The following is a 25,478-nucleotide window of genomic DNA, read 5'->3' on the forward strand; positions in this document are numbered from 1 at the left end:
TATTTTACACAGAGGGTGGTGGGGGCCTGGAATGCACTGCCAAGCAGGGTGGTGGAGGCAGACACGCTGGGACATTTAAGACTTATCTGGATAGCCATATGAACAGACTGGGAATGGAGGGATACAAACTGGGAATGGTCTAGTTGGGCCAATGAGCAGCACAGGCTTGGAGGTCTAAAGGGCCTGTTTCCTGCGCTGTATTGTTCTTTATTCATATCCTGAATGAGATGTAACAGTACAGAACCTACAACACTACAACAAAATCTTAGTTAACACTCCTGATATGAGCTTTCTTCCTTTGAGTCTGGAGTTCAAACCCAATTCATGTAATTGGATGAAATTTTGCTCCACACTCTGACCATAAACATCTAATATAAAATAAACAATTTGAACCAAGTTACTTATGGGTAGGGAACCACAGTTCAAAACATAAATTAATTGGCAACATCACTGAAAAGTTTATTTATAAAAACACAATATCTGACACAGACATTTCATCAGGTGTCATTTAAAGCATTTTTGATCAGAAAAAGACTCTCCACTTGATCATAGTACCTGACCCAAAAAGCTAAAGTATAAGGCTTCCAATCCCCAAACTTGAAATCTTTTACACTGCAGTAAGTACACAAAATAACAAAGGAAATACTTAACTAAGGACTTGTCTAAGTGTCTGAATGATTGATAGAGAACCTTGATGCTGTAATATAGTGGTAACTGATAAAATAATTAAGGATCAGAAAAGGCAAGCTATTTCCTTCCAATTCAGTGTGCAAAATGTGCGCCAATTTTGAATGCCTCCAGTTTATTTAATCTCCAGAGGTGAACAACCAGGGTAAAAATGATCATGAATAGAAGATTAAGAAATATGTTGAAGCAAAGGCAACTCAGCACTAGCATATCACAAGCTATATTTATCTTAATATATTTGCCAATCTTTTCTTCCTCCAAGTTCTTCCTTACATTCTGGCTGTCTACTGAGCTTCAGTATGAAGTAGAGATAATTTTAGTCATCTGTCTGTTCATAAAACATTCAGATTATGACACTGAGCACTAGTCCTGCAGTTATTTGATCATCATACCTTTGTTGCAGTTCCTCGGATAAGTCGTTTAATTGACGAAAGCAAACCAGTTTCTTTCTTCTGTGGTTTTGCCCCCATAACAGGTATTGAATCATCTACATCAGAACGCTTCCGCTTCTTTTCAGGTCGTGATGCATGGACAGGGTTTGTCTGCTGAGAAGCCTTTCGCATTCTCAGCCTCATTCTCAAAAGGTGTCACATGAACAACTGCAGGAATAGGAAAGAGAAAAACTAAATTAGTTGTCAATGTGTGACACTCCACACAGACTGTGATGCAAGCAGGGAATTGAGTCTGGGTCCCTAGCGCTGTGAGGCAGCTGTGCTAACCGCTGTGCCACTGAAGACTTTTGATTCTCTTTTCTTAAATGATTTTGTTCCTATTCCAATCTCTCTTCCATCCTCTACTGTGGTACCAACTTTCATTTCTCTTCTCTTAGGTTGCCTACAGTGTAGCACGAGGTCATTTGGCCCTTCCAGTTTGCACCGACATTCTGACAAAGTATTTTATCCATTTTGCATCCTATTCCTGTAACCACACTGATTTACTGTGGTTAATCCACCTAACTCGCACATCTTTGGATTGTGGCAGGAAACCAGAGCATCTGGTTTCTGGACGAAAAGGGATTGGTTTAGGTTAGAGGGTCATTGTTTTTTTTAACTGGTCGGCGCAACATCGTGGGCCGAAGGGCCTGTTGTGCGCTGTAATGTTCTATGTTCTATGAATACGGACAAACCCCCCCCCCCCCCCCCACAGCAAATCAACTAAACCCCCAGCAAATCAACTCATGTAAAAATCAGCATTGAACTTGTAACAGTGAAAGCAAAGGCTGGTGAACTGAACCAGTAAAATCTTTCTTACTCCCCACATTAAACTCACACATGCAGGAAGATAACTGACCACCTCCTGGCATTCTTGAATACACAGCAGTTAGCACTGCTGCCTCACAGTGTCAGGGATCCGGGTTCAATTCCCAGCTTGGGACACTGTTTGTGTGGAGTCTGTACATCCTCCTCACGTTTGTGTGGGTTTTCTCCAGGTGCTCCGGTTTTCTCGCACAATCCGAAAGAGATGCTAGTTAGGTGCACTAGCCAAGCTAAATTCTCCCTCATTGTAACAAACAGGTGCCATAGTGTGGTGACTGGAGGTTTTTCACAGTAACTACATGCCAACATTAATGTAAGCCTACTTGTGACTACTAAATAAACTTTAAGCTTTTATAAAGAGACAGCTCATTTTAAAAACTAGATCTGCTACATTTTGATGGACTTAATATAAAACAAAGCTGCTGGCTTTGAACATCTTTGTTTTTTTGACCACAAAAAACACTACAGCACATTCAAGTTATGAGATACCTCAATGTGATTTTCTGTATTATGAGACAGATACCAATCAAACTGTTTAAACTAGTTAAGACATCAAAACCATCTCTATTGTAATATTTGTGTCAATTTTTCAAACCAGGTTAACACTACATGACTAATATAAACGTTTTGGCCTTTGGCCTTGGAGGGAGTGCAGAGGAGGTTTACTAGGCTGATACCGGAGTTGAGGGGGTTGAGCTATGAGGAGAGGCTGAATAAACTAGGCTTGTACTCGTTGGAGTTTAGAAGAATGAGGGGAGATCTCATTGAGACGTATAAGATGATGAATGGGATGGATAGGATAGAGGTGGAGAGACTCTTCCCGCTCAAAAAAGACACTAGGACTAGGGGGCACAGCCTCAAGATAAAGGGGGGGCGCTTTAGAACGGAGTTGAGGAGGAACTTCTTCACTCAAAGGGTGGTGAATCTCTGGAATTCTCTACCCGTTGAAGTGGTGGAGGCTGCCTCGCTAAATATTTTCAAGAAGCGGGTTGATGGGTTTTTGATAAGAGAGGGGATTAAGGGTTATGGGGAGAGGGCCGGAAAGTGGAACTGAGCCACGACAGATCAGCCATGATCTTACTGAATGGCGGGGCAGGCTCGAAGGGCCAGATGGCCTACTCCTGCTCCTATTTCTTATGTTCTTAAAACAGTTACACCCCTTCATCGTTTCTGGCTAGCAACCTTTTCAGTAAAACAATAAATGAAAATAGAAGTGTTAATGGGCTTGATGCAGAGATTCACTCAAATATGAATAAGGTTACAACCAAAATCCACACCCATATTTCCCGAATAAAATAGATCCATTTCACTCCATTAGTAAAACAGCCTATTTTAAATTTACAATACATGCAAAAACTATACTCAAAGCAACTACAAAATATTTGAAAACAAATTTAAGGGTACAAAATAAAAAAGTAATAGGTTTCAAATAAAAGATCTGTTGAGAATTAAGTACCTGAAATTCACAGAGAATGAAACATGTTGAAGAGGGGATACTTTAGAGGTAGCTAAGATACATTAGGAAACAACAGCATGGTGAGTACTGCAGTCAGATTGTTTATTGATCAAAACCATGTGTCTAAGGTTGGCCCTTCCACAGCTTTACAGCTTTTTTGCACATTTTGGAGTATCCCTTACAAGTGGGTGCTTTATAATGTTCAATTGTCAAATACATACCCCATTTACGTCACAATTGCAAAAACATTTCAGTAAACGCCCAATTGTTTTGAGACCGTGAATCGTTCCTTGTTAAGGGTTCCTTTCTCCCCATTTCCATCATTGTACCATCTGCAGCCAACCCATTCTTAAGCCACAGTTAATTTGAAGGAAGACCTAGAAGATGGAAGTGGAAATTGCTTTTTTGGTGAAGGGTTTCATCATTGATGAAGATTTCCCCTCCTTCTGCCATGGGCAAAAGCATCAAGCACAGCTTGATTCATGGCAATGCTTCCTTTGCTTAGCTTTCCAGTGTGTTTCAATCCGACTTCCTAAGAGCACTTAACACGTTCTCACTGCCCACGCATATCAAGCAAGGAGAAGCTGTGCCAATTATTACAAGTTATGGTGAGTTCTGCTGACACTCAACCCACTAATAATTGAATAGACAAAGGTGCAAAAGTCCTTTCACTTAGGTCAAGGGGGACAATTTTGTCCTATTACTCCCTTGTATAGCATAAATACCAGCAGAAACCAGATGAGCTAAATACATTGGTTTCACATTGTAAATACTATAGAATTCTATGTAAATCAATACAAGAAATGAATTTAATGCCAGAGCAGATAAAAGATAATGCTGAAATGGGACAGTTCAATTGTTAAAACTATATTAAACTAAATTAGTAAAAACATATAAACCAACAAAAGCAATGTTAGTCACACCAAGCTGTGTTAATTTGGTGAAATTATACAATATTCAACAGAAAAATTAAGACAGGGCTACTTCTGTAAATATATTTCTTCAGCTGTTGTAACTTTGCTCCTTCAGAGCTAGTCACATAGTTAAAGACCATTTTACTTACAATTTAAGGAAATAGTGCAGGACAGGAGTGCTGCTTATTTTGGCATCAGGAACGAGCAGGTGAACAGCACGTTACAGAAACAAGTCAAGTCACGCGGTGCAAAACCTAGAAACAGAAAAAATTAGAATAGAGTGAAGAATTCAGAATACAATGAGTCACATGAGAAAATTGCTACTGATCTTTGAAGTATTTCAGCACACATCTGCTCAGATTTTACTAATAACTCTCATTATCACAAACTATAGGATACAGTTTTGTTATGTATCAATAGCTGCATTAACAAGGGCAATTAGCACAAAATATGATTTGTGTGGCTCATGCAACAGATTAACATATTATTGTTCTGGACCAAAAATATAAGTTATAGTTTTCCATCGCTTCTACATGGGAACCTGTAACATGTACTGTCCCGCCTCCCAACCTCACCCTAACTTCTAAATACCTGCTTCAACTTTTACAGGCAAACACAGTGCTATCATTTAAGGAAACATTATTTCAAATAACATACAGCAAACATGTTACAAAGTTACGAAATGCAGAGAAATATAAAATCAACAAACCAGAGACAATTAGAATGAAGTTAAAGGAACATTATGCAGAAACATAATCACCACAAATAAAAATAAGTTTCTAGTAAAGACGGCTCACTGTTCATATAGAATAGATGGTTAATCATGACAATAACAGCAACAATCAGGAAACAAGCAGGTTCATGAAATAGTCAGTCTGGACAGTCATTATATAATGCCAGCCAAATTTCCAATGCAATTCCAGGAACCAGAAGTTTGAGGGGTGACCTGATAGAAATGTTTAATGGTGAAAAGGTTTGTTAGGGTGGATGTGATGGGGAGAGCAAAACTAGGGCCCATGAATGTAAAGAAACCCAGCAATTCCAATGGGAATTGAGAGCAAGTGCCATCACCCAGAGAATGATTAGCATGTTGGACTCACTACCACAGAAAGAGATGGAGATGGCTATCAGAGATGCATGTAGGAGGAAGCTAATAAACAAATGAGGGAGAAAGCAACAGAAAGAAATGCTGATGGGGTCAGCTGAAGATGGGGAGGAGGAGGTTTGTGCAAAGCATTATCATCGGCTTGGAATTGCAGGGCTGAATGGCTAGTTTCTGTGTTGTAAATATGTACCGAGTATGATTATTACAAGGTATCCAAGTATCAGTATTTGTGGCATTCACACATCCCATTTGAAAGGAAAAATCTCTTCCCTCAACTCCACCCTTACCTTTCGTGCTGAGCTGCAGCTCTATGGCTACACTGAATGTATAAATCTCTTTCCTCTTTTTATGACCACTGTCATCAAATGTATCTTTTCAGAAAGAACCACTGGATAATTCAACCATTCACTGGATAAACACACTCAGCCATCTTCAATTTTAGTCCCTTCATCAGCTCAGTTAACTGCTGACACACAATTTGCTTATAGCTAAATTTGAAGGACATTATCAGGAATATTGTTTTACTGTGGCTGAACAAGTAAAGTACAGTTCTGACTACATGGGGTTCCTTCAACGCAGAATCCAGAACAGCTCATTATTCCAATTGCAATCTGTGAGCTCCTGTGATCTGCTCCATGAACCTTCTGACTGCTGCCTTTAAGCTTGCATGTAAATCACATCTTAGCCGCTTTGGGCTTCAAATTTTTAAAGATGGTCAAATTCCAACAATCTGGAGGAAGGGAAGGATGAGGACCAAAAGACCAATGGGAGTGGGAAATTTTGCATGAATGCATTACAATATGCAACACAATCACTGATTGTGACATGTGCAATGAGCTTCAGCTCCAAAAGATTGGGCATCCCCGGTCTCTCAAAGTATGGATCTTCACCCCAAGTCCTTACATGTTAGGCTCAGATTCTGCATACTGAGTGAACCTGTCGACTCTTGACACAGAAGTGTACACATTCAGTTCGCGGAGGTCCAGTGTGCGTGTTCAGTACTTGAAGATTCTCGAAGTCTTAGCAACATTTCAAATTCCTGTACATCTGATTGAGTGGACTCCTCAGCTATTCGGTGTACTGGCCCAATGTGCACTTTTCACAGAAACAAGGATATAATCGTGCAATACATTCCTCACAACACCAGAAATCCTGTATAACGAAAACAGAATTTGACTGATTCAGTTACTGCACAACAATGGCTCTACTTTAAATATAGGGCATTACAAAGATGAACTCTCTTTGTCAATTAGATTTATTTATCAGATTTTTTGCGGCCACAGAAGACAAAATTAAAACTGGTTTTAGACAGCTATTCAGGTCACAATCTGACTCACATTGTCATTGCAGGACAAAACAGAGATCTTCGATCGTAAAAGTTTTTGAATACACGTTTTGATCACTCAGAACCTACACAGATGGAGACTCATCTTTTAGATTGCTCAACTTATTCTGGCACAGAATCAAGCCAAATATCCTATGTGACTCTCTGGGGTCTTTTGTGTTAATTCATGCGTGGTATGAAAATGTGGGTCTGTTGATGACAAGGTAGGATAGTGATTCTTTGTCTGGTGCCCCAGTTCTGAGCCTGAGAGCTTCCAATTGTGCGTGGGTATGCTGGCTGTCCCAGCTAAACTCATCAGTCAATATAAAATCTACAATAACACTGAACTATGTACAGCTAAAGAAATATTCCACCATACAACGAGTAACTGACATGCTTCAAGGATTGTTTCACATTAAAAGTTAGCTCGAAAGAACCTTAAAAAATTGTAATTAATGTAAATGTACTGTTTTACATTGAGTGACATTTCTTCTCTGCTGGTTATGAAGCTGGGCCCCCAAGCCTGAATCAGTGCACATTCAACTGCCCACTGGATCACACGGTGGCACACTGTATACTCCAGTAGACAACAGTATAATAGCAATGTTAAACCCAAAATCTTGTTGCATTTACCCAAATGCTAAGCACACAAAGACATAGGGGATGCAAGGTCCAGCTACAAGGAGACAATCCGGCAACAAGTACAAAGCTTGAGGTAGAGGAGCAAACCCTATTGCTAAAAGGCAATTACCTCTCAGGGAGGGTATGCAGATAATGGTCCCAGACATTTCTCCTTGGTCAAGTAGGTGGCAGGTGAGTAAGAGATAGTATTTAAATCTTCAGTAGAAAGTCAGACCTAATTTTGAATTAATATTCCCTGCCCTACTACTGCTGAAATCATAAGGCTTTTTGAAGTCCCATGGACCTTTCAAAAAAAAAACACTGATAATGAGTCAGATGGAGGGCTGTGTCCAATTCTGAGCATCACACTTTTCACCAACAAACTGTCCTGGTCCCTCCAGAAAAGAAAGCTCACTAATGCCTTTACTTTCTCAGACAACTAAGGAAATTTGGCATGTCCACTACAACTCTCCCCAACTTCTACAGATGTACCACAGAAAGCATTCTTTCTGGTTATATCACACCTTGGCTCCATCTCTGTCCAAGACCACAACAAACTATAAAGGGTTATGAATGAAGCCCAGCCCATCACACAAAACCAGCCTCCCACCCACTGACACTGTCTACACTTCCCGCTGCCTCAGAAAAGCAGCCAGCATAATCAAGGACCCCATGCACTCAGGACATTCTCTCTTCCACCTTCTTCTATTGAGAAGATGCAAAAATCTGAAATCACATACCTACCAACTCAAACTGTTTCTTCCCTGCTGCCATCAGATTGAACGGACTTACCTCGCATTAGGTTGATTCTTCTCTGCACCCTAGCTATGATTATAACTCTACATCCTACATCTTCCCCTTTCCTTCTCTATGAATGGTATGCTTTGTTTCTATGATGCACAAGAAACAATACTTTTCACTGTATACTAATGCACGTGACAATAATAAATCAATTCAGGAATGATGCCAAAGTCATGGAGAGGATGAAAAAGATTTACCAAGAATGAGGAACTCCAGTTACTTGAAAAGACTAGAGTAGCAGGAATTGTCCTCCTCAGAACAGAAAAGGTTAGGAGGAGATTTATTCAAGGTGTTCAAAACTATTAAGGGCTTCAATGGCAGGAGGATTGTTAACCAACTAAGTTAAAAATAATAATCAAGTAACTGAAATAACTGGTAAAAGAACCACAGGTTCAAAGAGAAGAATTAATTTAACACACTGACTTATGATCTGGAATGCACAGCCTGAAAGGGTGAGTGAAGCAGAATCAACAGTAACTTTTAAAAGGGAATTGAATACATACTAGCAAAGGGAAAATTTGCAGGGCTATGGAGAAAACCAATTAGATAATTGGGCATAATACTGGCACAAACATGACAAGCCAAATCGCCTCCCAACGTGTGTAATGTTTCAAGAGATCTATTCAAAGCACAAGTGCCCCCCCTCACTATGAGCACACTCAGATTGCCAAAATTCAACACCCACACAACGGCCGTCAGTTCAACTGCGCATAAACTGGAAAGCGCAGCTAAAGCAAGTGACATGTTTAACTGATCCAGCATACTTGGATCTCTCACAGCTTTAGCTGCACTATGTACAAGATATATGTCAGCTAAACTAGATGATCTCCCATGTTACTATACAGAAGTCAGGGGTGCATGGAGGGCAGGCTCAGAAAATCAACATCTCAGGTGGTGGGTAAGCTATAAGTTTTGAGCAAGTGCTGCACAGAAGGTGGATATAGATAGTATATCTCAATGCCAGTAAAAATAAAGGCAACCACATGCTCAAATGGGTTGAGCATCTGTAGTATTTTTGGTGTTAGGAACAAGATTCGTCACACTGACGCACATTACTTCAGAAAAAAGGAGCTAGAATTGTTAACATTTGAAGCAAGTCATCAAAGTGGATGCTATCTGAAGTAGACAAACACAGATTTGGTTTCATTGCAACTAAATTCTCAAGACCCTCATACTTATTTGTATACACGTATTTATGAATATTTGTTTATAGTCTCGTACACACACACACACACACACACACACACACACACACACACACACACACACACACACGGTCATACAAATATCACCTAATGGGAATTTTAAAAATGCTTTTCTTGGCAAGCAAATGTTATTAGCAAAGCTACAGTTAACGATGATCACTGTGTTTACCCTGACAATCTTGAGTGACTACAATTGCAGGTAGCCAAGCAGGGAAGGGGTAGCAAATTCCTGTTCCTGATGGACATTAAAAAAACAACTCAAATTACCAGATTTGAATTCAATTTCATAACATACCATGAAAGAATTTGAATTTGAAATCTATGGCTTGTGGTCATTTTCCTTGCTAGTCACCAAACCACTCTGTCAAGCCCAAGTTGAGAACTGGTATTTCCTCATGAATTGGAGATGCTGGCATTGGACTGGGGTAAGCTCAGTAAGAAGCCTCACAACACCAGGTCAAAGTCCAAATAAACCTTTTGGGCTTTAACCTGGTGTTGAGGCTTTTTACTGTACTTCTCAATGATCAGGACAGGTACACTGAGCTAAAATTGATGTTGTGCAATAGTCAGTGAATACATGTAAGGATAATGCCTTTAACCAATGAGTGTGAATGTGGTTGTGTGTATGAGGCAGGTGTGTGCACATGTGTGCATACGGTCTGAGATCCCACTCAGATTAGCTATGATTTTACTGAATGGCAGAGTAGGTCCAATGGGTCATATGGCCTGTTTCTGTTCCCAATACCCAAGTTAACCAATGAGAAAAGAAGTTGATGTAAACTCATTCTGAGCACCCCAAGTCAGCCTATATTTACCTAAGAAATGCAAAGCATCTACATTTAAGAACTGATTTATAACTTTGTTCATCTACACACAGGTTTTTCATAGATATAGAACTAAGCAGGGCAATATTTTGTTTGTTTGCTGACTGATTCAGACTGTATAGACCACAGTCAATACAACAAATGACATCGTAGAAACCACGACAGTTTGATGCCAGTATTTTTTTATAGTGTATTCCCAGCATATTTCCAGGGATGCCCTTGTGTCAACATCCTATTATCGCTTGCACAAAGCTTGGATTAAGTATTCAGCCTGCATGCCAGTATCATTTCCATAACAAAACAGAAAGAAATAAGCATAAAATAAATTTAATAATAAATTTATAAATGCAACTATTTCTGCAGAGTTTTAAGGAGTAAAGATGAACTGCATCATATGACTTGTATTACTCTGAAAAAAATACCTTGCCCACTCTGCAGAAGCTAGATCTGCAGCACTGAGGATAGTGTTGGAAGATACTAGAATTCAGAAGATTAAGAACAGTTGTTCAGACAGCTGAAGTAAAACGGATATGACAAAAAACATTTGAATTGTCTTTATTAATCAAACTGTGGAACTACAGTGCCATAAAAACATAAGACATAGGAGCAGGAGTAGGCCATCTAGCCCTTCGAGCCTACCCCACCATTCAATAAGATCATGGCTGATCTGAAGTGGATCAGTTCCACTTTCCTGCTTTCTCCCCATAACCCTTAATTCCCCTGTCTATCAGAAACCTATCTACCCATGACTTAAATATATTCAGTGAGGTAGCCTCCACCACTTCAACGAGCAGAGAATTCCAGAGATTCACCACCCTTTGAGTGAAGAAGTTCCTCCTCAACTCCGATCTAACCTCCACACCCCCCCCCCCCACCTTATTTTGAGGCTGTGCCCTCTACTCCTGCTATCCTTTCTATGCGGGAAGAATCTCTCTACCTCTACCCTATCTATCCCCTTCATTATCTTATATGTCTCTCTAATATCCCTCCTCATCCTTCTAAACTCCAACGAGTACAGACCCAGTCTATTCGATCTCCCTTCATCTCCGGTATCAGCCTAGTGAACCTTCTCTGCACTCCCTCCAAGGCCGATATATCCTTCCACAAGTGCGGCGACCAAAACTGCACACAGTACTCCAGCTGCGGCCTCACCAGTACCCTGTACAGTTGCAGTAAGACCTTCCTGCTTTTATATTCTATCCCCCTCGCTATAAAGGCCAACATTCCATTTGCCTTCTTGATCACCTGCTGCACCTGCAGACTGGGTTTTTGAGATTCGTGCACAAGGACCCCCAGGTCCCTCTGCACCATAGCATGCTGCAGCTTTTCGCCTTTTAAATAATAATCCCTCTTACTATTATTTCTACCAAAGTGGATAACCTCACGTTTGCTAACATTATACTCCACCTGCCAGGTCCTCGCCCACTCACTCAGCCTATCCAGATCTCTCTGCAGGCTTTCCAAAACCTCCACGCAATTTGCTTTTCCACTCATCTTCGTGTCATCAGCAAATTTCGTTACCCTACACTCAGCCCCCTCCTTCCAGATCATCTATGTAAATGGTAAACATTTGAGGCCCCAGCACCGATCACTGCGGCACTCCACTAGTCACCAACTGCCAACAGAATAGCACCCATTGATTCCAACTCTCTGCTTCCTATTAGACAACCAATCTTCTATCCACGCTAACACCTTACTCCCAACTCGATGCACCCTAACGTTTTGTGAGGCACCTTATCAAATGCCTTTTGGAAATCTAAAAACACCACATCCACTGGTTCCCCTCTGTCTACCGCACCAGTCACATCCTCATAGAAATCCAATAAATTCGTTAAACACGACTTCCCCTTAACGAATCCGTGCTGCGTCTGCTTGATCAAACCTTTCTTTTCTAGGTGCCTCGCTATTTCTTCTTTGATGACGGATTCTAGCATTTTTCCAACTACAGATGTTAAACTAACCGGCCTATAATTCTCTGCCTTTTGTCTGCTACCTTTTTTAAACAGTGACGTAACATTAGCCGTTTTCCAATCTTCCAGCCCTTCCCCGGAGTCCAGCGAATTTTGATAATTAATTACTAAGGCATCCGCTATCACCTCTGCCACTTCCGTCAGAACCCTGGGGTGCATTCCATCCAGTCCCGGGGACTTGTCTACCTTCAGTCCCATTAGTCTATCAAGCACTACCTCTCTAATGCCAGTAATCGCATTACGGACCTCATCTTCTACCATCCTTCTATCTTTACTATCCAGCCAACTATTTGTGTCTTCCTCTGTGAAGACCGACACAAAAAACTTATTTAAAGCCTCAGCCATTTCCTCATTGCCCACCGCTAAATCCCCCCTCTCGTCCTCCAAGGGTCCAACATTCATTCTAGCCAGTCTCCTCTTCTTTATATATTTGTAAAAACTTTTACTATCATTTTTTATATTTAGAGCTAGTTTAGCTTCATACTCTATCTTTCCTTTCTTTATCACCTTCTTTGTTGTTTTTTAAATCTTTCCCAATCTTCTAATCGCCCACTATTTTTAGCCGCTCTGAATGCATCAGCTTTTAATTTAACACTCTCCTTTATTTTCTTTGATAACCATGGCTGGTTATCCCTTCTCCTACAGTCCTTCCTTACCATCAGAATATATTTCTGCTGAGTACCAAAAAAGATCTCCTTAAAAATCCTCCACTGTTCCTCAGCCATCCTACCAACCAATCTGTGCCCCCAATCTACATTCGCCAATTCCGCTCTCATCCTATCATATTCCCCTCTGTTCAAACAGGTTCGGGACCCTGCTTTCTCATCCTCCATCTGCATCAGAAATTCAACCATTCTATGATCACTCATCCCAAGAGGATCCCTCACAAGAAGATCCCTAATTCTATCTGCCTCGTTACACAATACCAGATCTAAGATAGCTCGCTCCCTTGTAGGTTCCATTACATACTGTTCAAGGAAACTATCCCGACAGCATTCCAAGAACAATGTTATGCCAAAATATCTGGCCTGTCTTGACATTAGAGCGAATTACAGGTGGCTTAGGTTGAAAGACCTGTGACATGGATGGGGTAGACCCTTTTTCACATGTTTTTGATTTCAGTCAAGCCACTCAATTACCAATGCACAAACAGGAAGGAATCAGATAGTCCAAAACAGTGGCTTTTGAATGTTATATGTGAAATAATGAAAATTATGTTTACAACTTGCAGGTTTCTGTATAGAGTGGAACTCATTTATAAAAAAGGGCATCACTGAAATAAGTCATAATCCAGGGTAGGATTTCAGTCATTTGACTCAGCTTTACAAGACAAGTTCAGACAAGTTGAAAGGAACAAGTCACTTCCATTTTCTGAAGTAAATATCATATATCTTTCACAGATATGGCATCACTCCCTGCTATTATGACAGATGGAGATGGGATGACGGGTTGCAGGTATTAGCAGTGACTGCTCAATTTAAACAGCTGCTTAAATGGTTTTGAAAAAAAAAGGAATTGTTCCATCTGTGAGAAACTCAATCAAATTTATATTCTTAAACATTGAGCAGGTATGGTGACCAGAATTCTCCGATCTTGCCTGTGGCTGGGACTCTCCCATCCCATTGCTGTGAATGGAGATTTGGCTGAATGCCAAATTCTCTGTTCTCACTCGGAGTGGTCGCAGGGCACTCAACACTGGAGAGTTCTAGCTTTTGTCTTTTTTGCTTTTAATCTCTCCCCAACTTTCATTCTTCATTCACATATTAAAGCCAAATTTTGAGAACTCTATATGTGGTATGCCTCATAACAGTCCCAGGCAGTTTTCCAGGATGTCAGAATTCCTAAGCTTTCAGTCATAACAAACATTTGATGCAAAATACTTTTCTAAACTCAGTAATTCAGAAAGCTTCTCAAAAATCTGGGACCTCTCTCTCTCTCCCTTCCTTCCACTGATTCCATTCTACAATGCGCTGTATTTCTGTCTTACAGGTACAACAGCCTTCCCCACATATTTTCATTAAATTAATAGTAAACCAATGGCATTTCAAGTGACAGCTAAAAATTAATCTGAAGAATTAAAAGATCAAACATTAATCTACTAAATATGACAATTATATCCCCAATTTTGGTGGTGGGGGGGGGGGGAGAACAAGAAGAAATTATAATACTTGAAAACTGTTATTTCCTACTGGATCAGTGATTCAAAGGATACTTTACAACTATGGATGACAAACTGCAGCACTGCACCCACCCAACAATTAAATATAAAAATTTGACTTGGGGGTTATTATTTGTAATGGCCCCAATTCTGCACTGGGCATTCCCCTTTCTCTGATAGTGGTGTAGGGAATGGATAAATATATAAAACAATCCTGAATACATTAAGAATTACGCTGACAACCAATTATCAGTCAGGCTCACAGTTCAGTGTAGTTTCAGATCAAAGGGAACTGGACTAAAAATTAAAGATTTTAAAAATAATTTAACCTGCTTCTACATCTGGTTAATAATGATGTGGGTTAAAATCAATGGACATTCAGGCATTAACAAACAGGTTAGCACCTCCATTCAGTAAATATATCCATTCAATGCAAGGTTAACAAGGTTAATCAAATGTTGCAACTGGTTTTAAGAAAGATTACCACATGGACACACAGATTCAACACTCTTCTACATTTCCATGGAGTTCCTGAAAAGTGACGCTCAAATGGAAACCTGCACCCTCAAGTTTCACTCACTCCTTTTCACCTATCCAACTTTCAAAAGCAGTGGGAAAAGTCAAGTCTGCTCCAGCAATCTCTCATCATCCAGTGAATAGTATTAACCTCATTGGGAGAGGCAAATCATTGGAAACAAAAAACTCTAGGAATTACCACCACAACACAATCAAACACCAGAACATCAAAACTGTCCATGACTTATTTGAATCTAAGCGAATTGACATATTCATATGCTGCAAATAATCATGTGGCCTTTTGGACAAACAATAGAAACAGGTTTGTTTATTCCCACCTCCACACTCAACGCTCAAGAATAGTTGAGCGTATTGGAAGAGAGATTGTCTAATTTATACTCTAGTCAGCTGATGGTAACAGGAGCAGCCTACTCCTGCCACCAAAACTACACTATCAGTCTTTATCATAATTTATATTTAGCACAATGTAGAGTTATAATTGAAACCATCTGCAATTTATGCCATTTAACCTTCAGGTACCACCTTGAGAGTACAGTATTAACAAATTTTCAGTGAGTTAGTGCAACACCTATCAGGGCACGTTGTTTGGTAGTGTCCAAATTAACTCATTAAAAGTACTTGTATGAATAGCTCTTTAAGTTTAAACTGCGAAATAGTTATGATTACACAAATTGAATGAATACCATGGTAGCAGATCCGTTTCATGCATTATTAGTGGAATACAAATCATGCAAAGATTTTTTTGGATTGTAGTAGTTACATCCAGGAGTCAGAAAAAAAGTTAACTTACCTATTTGAGAGTTTTATTTGTGAATATTTAACTGGTTGGGAAGTGAATGGGAGTGCAATCTCTTTACCATCTATTACAAACAATAGCTTGATAAACCACAATGGTAGGATGCAAGCTGCTAGCTACTATTCTTCCGCCCCTTCCTTCTCACCCACACAAAAATAATTTGCAGATAGCCAGACACTTTCCAAAACAAAACAGAAAACCAAAAAACAGTCATTCCCTACAATTATCACACATTATACACAAAGTAAAACGGATCAAGATGCCTGGGTCATTTACCTAGTCAGAGAAAAGCAAGTGATGCAGGGAAATGAGGGCAAAGGTTTTTTGGGGGAGCGGGTGAAAGGCAGGAGAAGAAAGAAAAGGAGGGGTGAGAAATCTAGAGAAATGGCTGTCTAATTCTCGTCTATAAGTTTGCCAGACAGATGTGTAAAATTAGTATGTGCAACGTATGTATACAATGTGATTTTTATTTAATTATCATATGGCTACGTAGTGAAAGGCAGCTGACAAGCATGTTTTGGTCTAACTCCTAAAACAGTGCTTTAAATCAAATTATGAAGCCATGCCATTTTCTTCCTTCATGGGACAGCACTGACAAAGATCATTGTTAGAGCTTCACATCTACTGTTCAATTTAATTTAAACTGACATAACAGCTGCTTATAATTAAATAACTCCTGCAAGGCTCAACTTGAACCTAGCTCCCTTTATGTTTGTGTTATAAAGGCACACACTTGTTCAGATCCTGCCAACAATATTACATAAGAACACACAAAGTACAATATTTTAGTAAAACATGCAACAAAAAGTAAATATTAAAAAGGAAATAGCCACACCATCCTCAATAGGTTTAGTTAGGAATGTAGCACAGTCTTAACAAAGCACATGGTCTCATCAGCCTGTGCCTGAAGCGGTTTCTGTTTTCTCTTCCACCCCTCCCCCTTCATTTTTGACAGAAGAATTTACACTGGTTTTTTGCACCAGTGAAATACACTTTCAGCCATTCAAACAAAAACTATTGCAACTGATCCAACTGCACATGTTGGCTATGACAGCTCAATAATAAAGATGGCAAAATAACAACGAATTTTAAGATATAAAAATTGAAACCAAAAATGAATTACAGAGCATTCAGACATATTTTGTGCAATCCGGCTACCAATATAGTTATTGGGATTTAAATGAAATGCCAGATTAAATATCTACAGTGACGTAAAGAATTGAATCTTCAAAATATGAAATAAAAACAGAAAATTCTGGAAATACGTAGCAATTGAAAAAAAAGAGAAAAGTTAATGTTTTGGTTGGAGGTCCTTTCATCAATTCTGACAAAACAGCCTTGTTTACAGACGCATTTTGTGTATTGTGCTTATGGAAGGTAGTCGCGCTGTTGTCACTACAGATGGGAAATACCTCAATCACAAGTCAACATGTCATTATTGCAAATAATTAAATAGATTTTTTTTTGTTAATTGATCGATATGCAGTCAAGTTAACTTTCTATTGCTTCTTGGATCAGAAAAATAGCTCTAATAACCCCAGTATTTCCACGCTCAAGAAAAAAAATCAAAGCTGGTTCGTACACAATGCTCCTGGCTCAAATATACTCAACTGAATGCCAGGTGAGGGCAAAATTGACAATACCTGTGATACACTCAAACTATAGTGGCATTCACAAAAGAGGCTGGTGCCTTCAGGACACAAAATGGGAGGGAAAAACTTAGTAGAGGAAGAATGGTTTGCATATATGTTCTAAATACACTCAGAGAACTTGTCAACATTTGCACCAATCTACAGGCATGGGAGTATAAAACTTTTACAACTGCTAACTCCCTTCAACGTACATTCCCTCCTCCACCACTGGCACAACAAAGATGCAGCAGGTGCCATCTGCAATATGCACTGCAGCAAACTCACCAAGTCTTCTTATAAGAACCTAATACCCTAGGATTAACATCTTCGACTCCCGCAACTTAAAACAAAGGGTGCAGCTTCCACCCCACCCCCACCCCAGCAAATTTCCCTCTGAATCACAGTTCCATGGCATTGCTGCCTCACAGTGCCAGGGACCCGGGTTTGATTCCTGGTTTGGGTTACTATCTGGAGTCTGCACGTTCTCCCCTGTCTGCAGGCGTTTCCTCTGGGTGCTCTGATTTCCTCCCACAAGTTTGAAAGACATTCTTGTTAGGTGCACTGGCCATGCTAAATTCTCCCTCAATGTACTCAAAATGGCACTGGAGTGTGACAACTAGGGGATTTTCACAGTAATTTCATTGCAATGTTAATGCAAACCAACTTGTGACACTAATAAAGAAACCCTAAACTTTAAAGTTGCAAAGGGGAGGCGATGGCCCAGTGGTAGCATTAGACTATTGATCCAAAAACTCAGCTAACGTTGTGGGGATCGGGATTTGAATTCCACCATGGCAGACGGTGGAATCTGAATTCAACAAAAAAAATTGGAAATTATAGTCTACTGATGACCATGAAACCATTGTCAATTGTCAGAAAAAACCATCTTGGTCGCTAATGTCCTTTAGGAAAGGAAATCTGCTGTCTTTACTCGGTCCGGCCTACATGTGACTCCAGAGTCACAGCAATGTGGTTGACTCTCAACTGCCCTCCGAGGGCAACTAGGGATGGGCAATAAATACTGATGTGGAGATGCCGGCGTTGGACTGGGGCAAACACAGTAAGAAGACTCACAACACCAGGTTAAAGTCCAACTAGTTTATTTGATAGTAAACTCACAAGCTTTTGGGGTTTCGGGCAAACGCCCCGAAAGCTTGTGGGTTTACTATCAAATAAACTGGTTGCACTTTAACCTGGTGTTGTGAGACTTCTTACAATAAGTGCTGGCCAGCCAGCGACGCCCATGTCCCACAAATGAATAAAAAAACCCAATCCCTACTTTCCTTTATTGTCGCTGGATCAAAATTCTGGAAACTCCTACTTAATTACACCACAATGACGGCAATAGTTCAATAAGATGGCTTCCAAATCCCACAAATCCAATTCACCCAAATATTGATTTCATGGCAGGGAAATAGACAAGTCTGAGCCTCATTAACACACTGTTGATTCCAAGCAGGCAGCATGCTACAATTTGCCAGCTCTGCAAGGGTAATACATAAGGCAGTCATTCAAAAGGATATGATAAGGCCATAGATTTTTAGGGCTTAGAACATTTTCATGCAAGTATTGCTATTTTAGCAATTATCCCTATTTTTGGTTAATTTGACAGTTATACTGAACCCTTCAGCACTGAAGGGAATTCAGAACATAATTCATAAGATCGTAGACTTTGTACAGCGAGTAGGCCATACAGCCCATCATGTCCGCATTAGATCTCCAAATAAGCAATTCACTTAGTGCCATTCTCCTCCCTTCTCCACATAATCCTGCACGTTTTTCCTTTTCAGTTAACAGTCTAATTCCCTTTGAACCTCTATTGAACCTGCCTCCGCAGTGCATTCCAGACCGTAACTGCTTGTGTGAAGAATTCTTTTTCTCATAGCACTTTTGCTTCTTTTGGAGAAAATAAAGAGCATTTATTCCATCCTAATCCATCCATCCAGAAAGACACAATCTCTCTTCCTCCATTTCTGGATGTAAATGTTTCTCAAATGATACCAGGATTGTTGATCACTCTGTGAAGCTTCATTACAACGTTTTTATTTTATCTTTTACTAGTTTAAACTGAACTGGTCTTTAGAACTCAGCCAGGACAATTATGCATGATAGGACAGGTTTGATGGGCCAGCTAGTTCTTTTACATTAAAGATATAGGAATAGGAACAGGAATAATCATTAGAACACGACTGATGTGTAACTTCACTCCACTGATCCACGTTGGTTCCATATCCATTAATGTTCTTGCCTATGGAACTCATTTTTGAAATTTTCAATTTACATCTAGCAGGGGTTCTGCGAGCGAGCATGCTGAAGCCCGAGGTCTAACCAGAGCTTTATATAACTGTAGCATAACTTCCACCACTTTGCAAACCAGCCTCTTTTGAAATAAAAGACAATTTTTTAAGCCTTTGTAATGGTCTTGTAACCGTCCATTCGCCTTTGGTGAAAATGAAAACAGTTAAAAAAGTAAAGGGATTGGCAGAGTCACTTCAATACTAAATATTTAAATGTTATATAGTGATTTCATATAAATACTTCCAGGCAATATTGCCAAAGTAACAACTGAGTTCTATATAAACATAATGTTCTGGCAAAGTTTAAATAAAATAATTTCAAAACATTACAAAGCACTTTAAACATTGTGGTCTTTCATTGGATGCATGCCAATATTCTGATAAGGCATGATGATAAAAAAACCCACCATCCTCCTGTATTGATTTGGTTCAAATAAAGGAAGCTTGATCCACAATCTACAATTTGCAAGGTTTTAATGGGATTTTTAAATCCAATAATTTCTCCCCACAGCACTCTCACTTCTCTTTCCATCACATTATGAATACTAAGGCTTAGAATAAGATATGCAGAAAGATGCACAGACAGTGGAAGATTACAATTTTAGGGATGAGCACAGCATGCTGGCATTTCAAAGCACTGCGCAGCAGTAATATCTTCAAAAGACAGACACAAAGCATCAATTCTTGGGAGACTCTCTCAAATACAAAATAGCTGACAATAGCCTGGAATCAAATCACATGCCAGTAGGAGAGAAAAGATCACATTGACCACTTTGTAGAAGTTTGTATTTTAACGTGGAGTCCAAAAGACCTCAGAAGCTCTTTTAGTTGAGTATCACAATCCGAAGGAGCTTGAATCCACAACAAAAGCAAGACGACAGCAACACTCTACTGATGATATATGGGCTATCTGCCTTAAAGGGATGTTTTTGTTTTATTAACAAAACAGTTAACAAACAATGATGTAACTGCATAATCCAAGTGAATGCATCACATTGTCTATACCAATGTCACAGTAGAACCATACACCAGTCACTTCTCTCAGCTACAAAATGGTATTGTTGATGAATGATTAATAATATCATAATACAACTATCGACATATCTTTAAAGCAATTTTATAAAGGCATGCTACCCCCATACATTAGTGAGTAAATACACTACCCAACTGAATACTAAGCCCACAGAAGTTCTAATTTTATCCTCGGTCTGTCCCAAAGTGAGGTGGTCCAGCAACAACAGGAAACACACAAGGCTGAATGGGACTTAGACTAAAATGGGTGGAAATTCAGCCAGTCGTTCTGTTGCTCAAGACAATCCAGTGACCATCTACTCAACACCTGCTTGCAAAGTGTTACAGTGACATTTACTTAGCTGCTGTGCCATTCACTGTCAAATAACACATGAAAAGTCTCCATTGGGTGAACTATCAGAGGCAGCAACAATTTCTTTCAAACCATAATAAAATCAACAGATGCAACTTTTCCATTTGTTCATAGAATAGGGGCATTTCTAACAATGACAATATTTATTACCGATCTTAACTTCCCTTAAGATGATGGTGGTGAACTGCATTCTTAAATCATTTAAGCCAGTGAGACACAGGTATGCTTGTAGTTGTGTCAGGAAGAAAGCTCCATGATATTCTGCCAGTGATAGTGAAGGGATGGGCAAGGCAGTGGCTTTGCATCAAGATGATGTGAGACTTCACAGGGAAATTGCAAGTGCTGGTATTCTTTTGCACCTTTCTTCTGTGTGGTAGAACTTACGGCTGGAAGATGCTGTTGAAGGAGACATGGCAAGTTGCTGCAAAGGATCCCGCAGATGGTAAAATTGCTACACAAGCATCCTCACTGCTCACAAGTTTGATTGTGGCTCAACTGGTAACATTTTTGACTGAGTCATAAAGTTGTGTGTTCAAGTCTGACTCCAGAGTCTTGAGCATAGTACTCCAAGCTGACACTCCAGTGGAATATTGAGCAAGTGCTGCACTTTTGGATGTGCTACCTGTTAGATGAACGTTAACCCAAGTCTGCCCTCTAAGGTGGATATAAAAGATTCCAAAGCACTATTTTGAAAAGCAAGGGAATTAATCCCGATGTCCTAGCCAATATTTATCCCTCAATCAATATTACAATTATCTAGCAGAGTGCTGCTTGCTGGCTAATAACTGTAACAATACTTTAAAAAATTACTTCATTAGCCGTAAAGCACATTGGGACATTTTACGTCTGAAAGACACTTTCTTCTTTTCTATTTTCACCTTTCTTCTGCCCCCATTTCCGTCTCTGTTCTTGTTTAAAATCTATTACATCTCTAATTTTTTTTTCATCCCAGTGAAAGGTCACCGGCTTGAAAGATTAACTCAGTTTCTCTCTTCATAAATTAGAGAGAAGAGAGCGGAGAAGAAAGGTACAGAACAGGTGGCTTCAATCTTTGTGAGAAAGAAGTCTATGAGCTTCTCACTTGCTGGAGCCAGGTGAGCATAGAGAGGGGTTTAAGAGATTGCTGGTCATGAATAAAGGAAGTTGATAGACTTACCTTTGCTATCCAGGAAGATCCTAGGATGGCAGCTGGTTATAGATAACTAAACAAATTGTACACCAAATTCACTCAAGTTGTGCTTCTTGGACTTGAGGATGTAGGATTCATACAAGAAGGATGATCACGATGGGGAAAAGTCAAAGCTTTGCTGAGTGCAAGAATATAAAGAGTGGAGATGCAGAAATACTGTGGCAAATGTAGGGCTAGCAGTTAGATTATACAATTGTTTTTAATTTTTAACATCAAGAATATCTATTACATGTTATAAAGTAATAATTGGGACATCCAAACATTAACAAGGTCATAGCAGGATTAAGTAAACACAGCTATAATGGTCCAAAGTGTGTCACTATCTGCCAGCATAAGTTGTGAGGGACAAAAGGAACAACACTAATCAATCTCCAACAAAAAAGCTTCATCTCAATGTTTTGCTGGCTTTAATATATATTACAATTTCTAAGCAATCTGACAGCCCAGATAGAGTAATTTTGATGTGAAAACCAATACTTCGGTCTGCAAATCCTAAAGTAAAATGAGCTTCTCTTACAACTGAAAAATGTGTTCTAGATTACGGATTCTCCCAACTTTATATTTGGGGCCCAATTCCAATGGAACTTGACTTTTTTTTTGCTCTGAGTCAGTATTTCCATTTCTGAACTCCCTCAACTTTCTTCTACAGCTTGAGCAGCAGGTAAGGGTTGCAGAATAGTCCATTCCTTCACCAATTCTGCCACATACAGAGAAAGGCTAACAAGAACAATGCAATTACCATATTCTGCAGTACGCCTAATCTTTGCAAAAAGTTTCCATTTCAAATCAGAACCAAAAAGTGAAAGTATATTTACTTTCAACTCAACAGATATGTTGCTTAAAAGGGTTCGTATATCCTAAATCAATTCTAAATTATACAATACAACCACATCAAATACGTAAACAGATTTCCCATGGGTTTGCAACACTATTGTAGCAGTCTCTGAACTATCTAAAACTGCATCTGGCCGCATGAAACCTTGGGAGAGGAGGTGGCAAAAGTGGGTCACTAGAAATGTGGTGAATTTTACTCATCAGAGTTTAGTCATTTCAGTGCTCTTTCACACAATGGAATGGATTAAAGCTGTTGGATAGCTGTACAGGCAAAAGAGCAAATTATTAATCAGAAAACAAACACTGGAAATATTTCTATCAATTTGCAAAGCAGAACACTACAGCAGTGGAGCTGTATGATCAGCAGTAATAAAACTGCTTACATCACTACTGCACCTTGTTGTAGAAAAACATCACAAAGCTTGTTGTAGACGCTAAAGGAAAATGGATGCTGAGTTCAATAGGAAATTTGAGGCAGAAGGCTGATCACAGTGATGAGAAGAAAGGGAAATTGTACAACATGATTGGCTGAGACAAGGAGTGGGGTTTCATGAAAGGCCAAAAAATACAGACAGCAAAATTTTGATGGGATCCAGAATATCACAAATATTGTACTCATTACAAATCAAATTAAAAACATGCACAAATATTAATTTTCAGATTGTTGTTACTGCAACTAAAGCTATTTTAATTATCAATGAACTCAATTCTTTTTTTCCCCAAATATGTTGCTTACAAATGTAAAAAGTGCTGAACAGTTTGGCCAACAGCACTAGATTTACTCATCAAAACTGAGTGTATGCTATGAACAAAATATCTCCATTGACCTACTCACACCCATTGAATATTCTGTTGATCAATATCCCTTGTTAACCTCCAGTCATACTTTCATTAATACTGTACAATCACACAACAATCTCAACATCACAAATCTGCTCTGGAGTCGTACTTAAAAAACTTCTTTTTTAATTATGAATAATCCCTCTATTTGTACATTTCTCCCCTCTACGTCTCCTCCCCTATACTCTCTTGTCTCTTCGTCACAACTTCATCTATAACTAAAATCAAACATCATTCACAGGTTTTGACCAAATTCTGAGTCCATGATCCAACATTACAGAGTGTGCGAAGTCCCCATCATACAGAATCTAAGAAGATAGCATAAAGTGATTCCAGAATTAATGTAAACTTGGGTTTAGATTACGACAGTAAACCTTGAAAAATGCACTTATCCACCACTTTCATTTAACAATTTATTGCTTGATCACTTGAGTATCCACCTCTAATAATTTTTCAGAAAACCATATCCAGAAAAGCTAATACTGCTGACACAGGTGATAGCCCTTTATATTATTGACCTTCTTCATTTTCACACAATCCTTCCATCACATTGCATGTGCAATGATACATATGAACTAAAATCTCTAGGAATAATTGTGCTATTAGTGTACACTTTAATCCCAAGCCCTGTGAATGCTTGCAAACTGCTAATTTTGCTTTTGAAGTTTAATTGAGTGATTACTTTGTCTCCTCTTTCCACAGTTCACCAAGACTCAATGCAGAAGGAGAAAATATAGCTCAAGATTCTTTGAAACAACAACTTGCAAAAAATATAGCACCTTTAACATAATAAAATGTCTCAGCCACTTCATATAGCTGTGTTGTGACAACAGTCCACAAACGGCGACATGCAATTCAGACGAAAATAGTTTGGTCATAGAAGTACATTTTAAGGAGCGTCTTAAAGAAGAAAAGATGGACAAAGGTTCAGGAAGGAGTTCTTGAACTTGAAAGGAAGTACTGGTCTAACAACATAGGCTGCTGCTGCTGCTGATGTGTGGGGGGGGGGGGGGGGGGGGGGGGGGGAACATGGCTGAAGTTGATGAAGGGAAGAGATGCCAAAATCATTAGCGCTCTGCTGGTGTTCTTACCTTGAGTAGTTCACTGTTAAATTTACAAATGTCATCAAATGGTCTTATTGGGATAACACAGGAAAGTGGAAATGAGGAAAACCATATCAGATCAATCATGATCTCACTGAATGGCAGAGCAAACTCGATGGGCTGAATGACCTACTTCTGCTCCTATGTCTTATTATGGTCAACAAACTTGGATTTTGAGCAGATCTTGTTGCGCAACATTTTATTCTGAAGCCAACAAATTTTAGCAAAGGAAGATTTCTGATTTATTTTTGAACTTTGAATATTAAACTACATCCAATTCACTTACAGCCTTGCCTTTTTACCAGTAGCAACTTTAACACATTGTAAACAAATTCTCAAACTACCTCAACAAATGTTGAGTATCTTGTAAAAAACAGTTCCTTTATATAGAAAGTATGAAATTTGAGACCCACAAAGATGCAAACTCACAATAGCAAAAAGAAAGTACCCTAAGTACATATAAGTTCTGTAGCAATTAAAACTTTCCCCAACAAAAACGCATCCTCTGAATGATCGGTATGTAGTGGTCCTAGTTTATTTTTAAAA

At 39.3% G+C, this 25,478-nt stretch overlaps 1 protein-coding gene across 2 annotated transcripts in view; it reads right to left on the minus strand.

The window, feature by feature from the left end:
• The window catches only part of LOC145359710 (CTD small phosphatase-like protein 2), a 67,686-nt gene that overhangs the window by 35,903 nt on the left and 6,305 nt on the right, over positions 1-25,478 (minus strand). Inside the window, exons 2-4 of one of the 2 annotated variants that reach the window (XM_080214482.1) lie at positions 6,322-6,570; positions 4,463-4,567; positions 1,080-1,286 (exon numbers count right to left, since the gene is read on the minus strand). In XM_080214482.1, coding sequence (XP_080070608.1) covers positions 1,080-1,262 — 183 coding nt within the window. In that variant the 5' untranslated portion in view covers positions 1,263-1,286; positions 4,463-4,567; positions 6,322-6,570. The remainder of the gene's footprint in view (positions 1-1,079; positions 1,287-4,462; positions 4,568-6,321; positions 6,571-25,478) is intronic. The other variant, XM_080214483.1, reaches the window with a different exon arrangement.

This window comes from Carcharhinus amblyrhynchos, chromosome 28 (genome assembly GCF_965287045.1).
Source record: "Carcharhinus amblyrhynchos chromosome 28, sCarAmb.v2.hapA, whole genome shotgun sequence".
Taxonomy (NCBI): domain Eukaryota; kingdom Metazoa; phylum Chordata; class Chondrichthyes; order Carcharhiniformes; family Carcharhinidae; genus Carcharhinus; species Carcharhinus amblyrhynchos.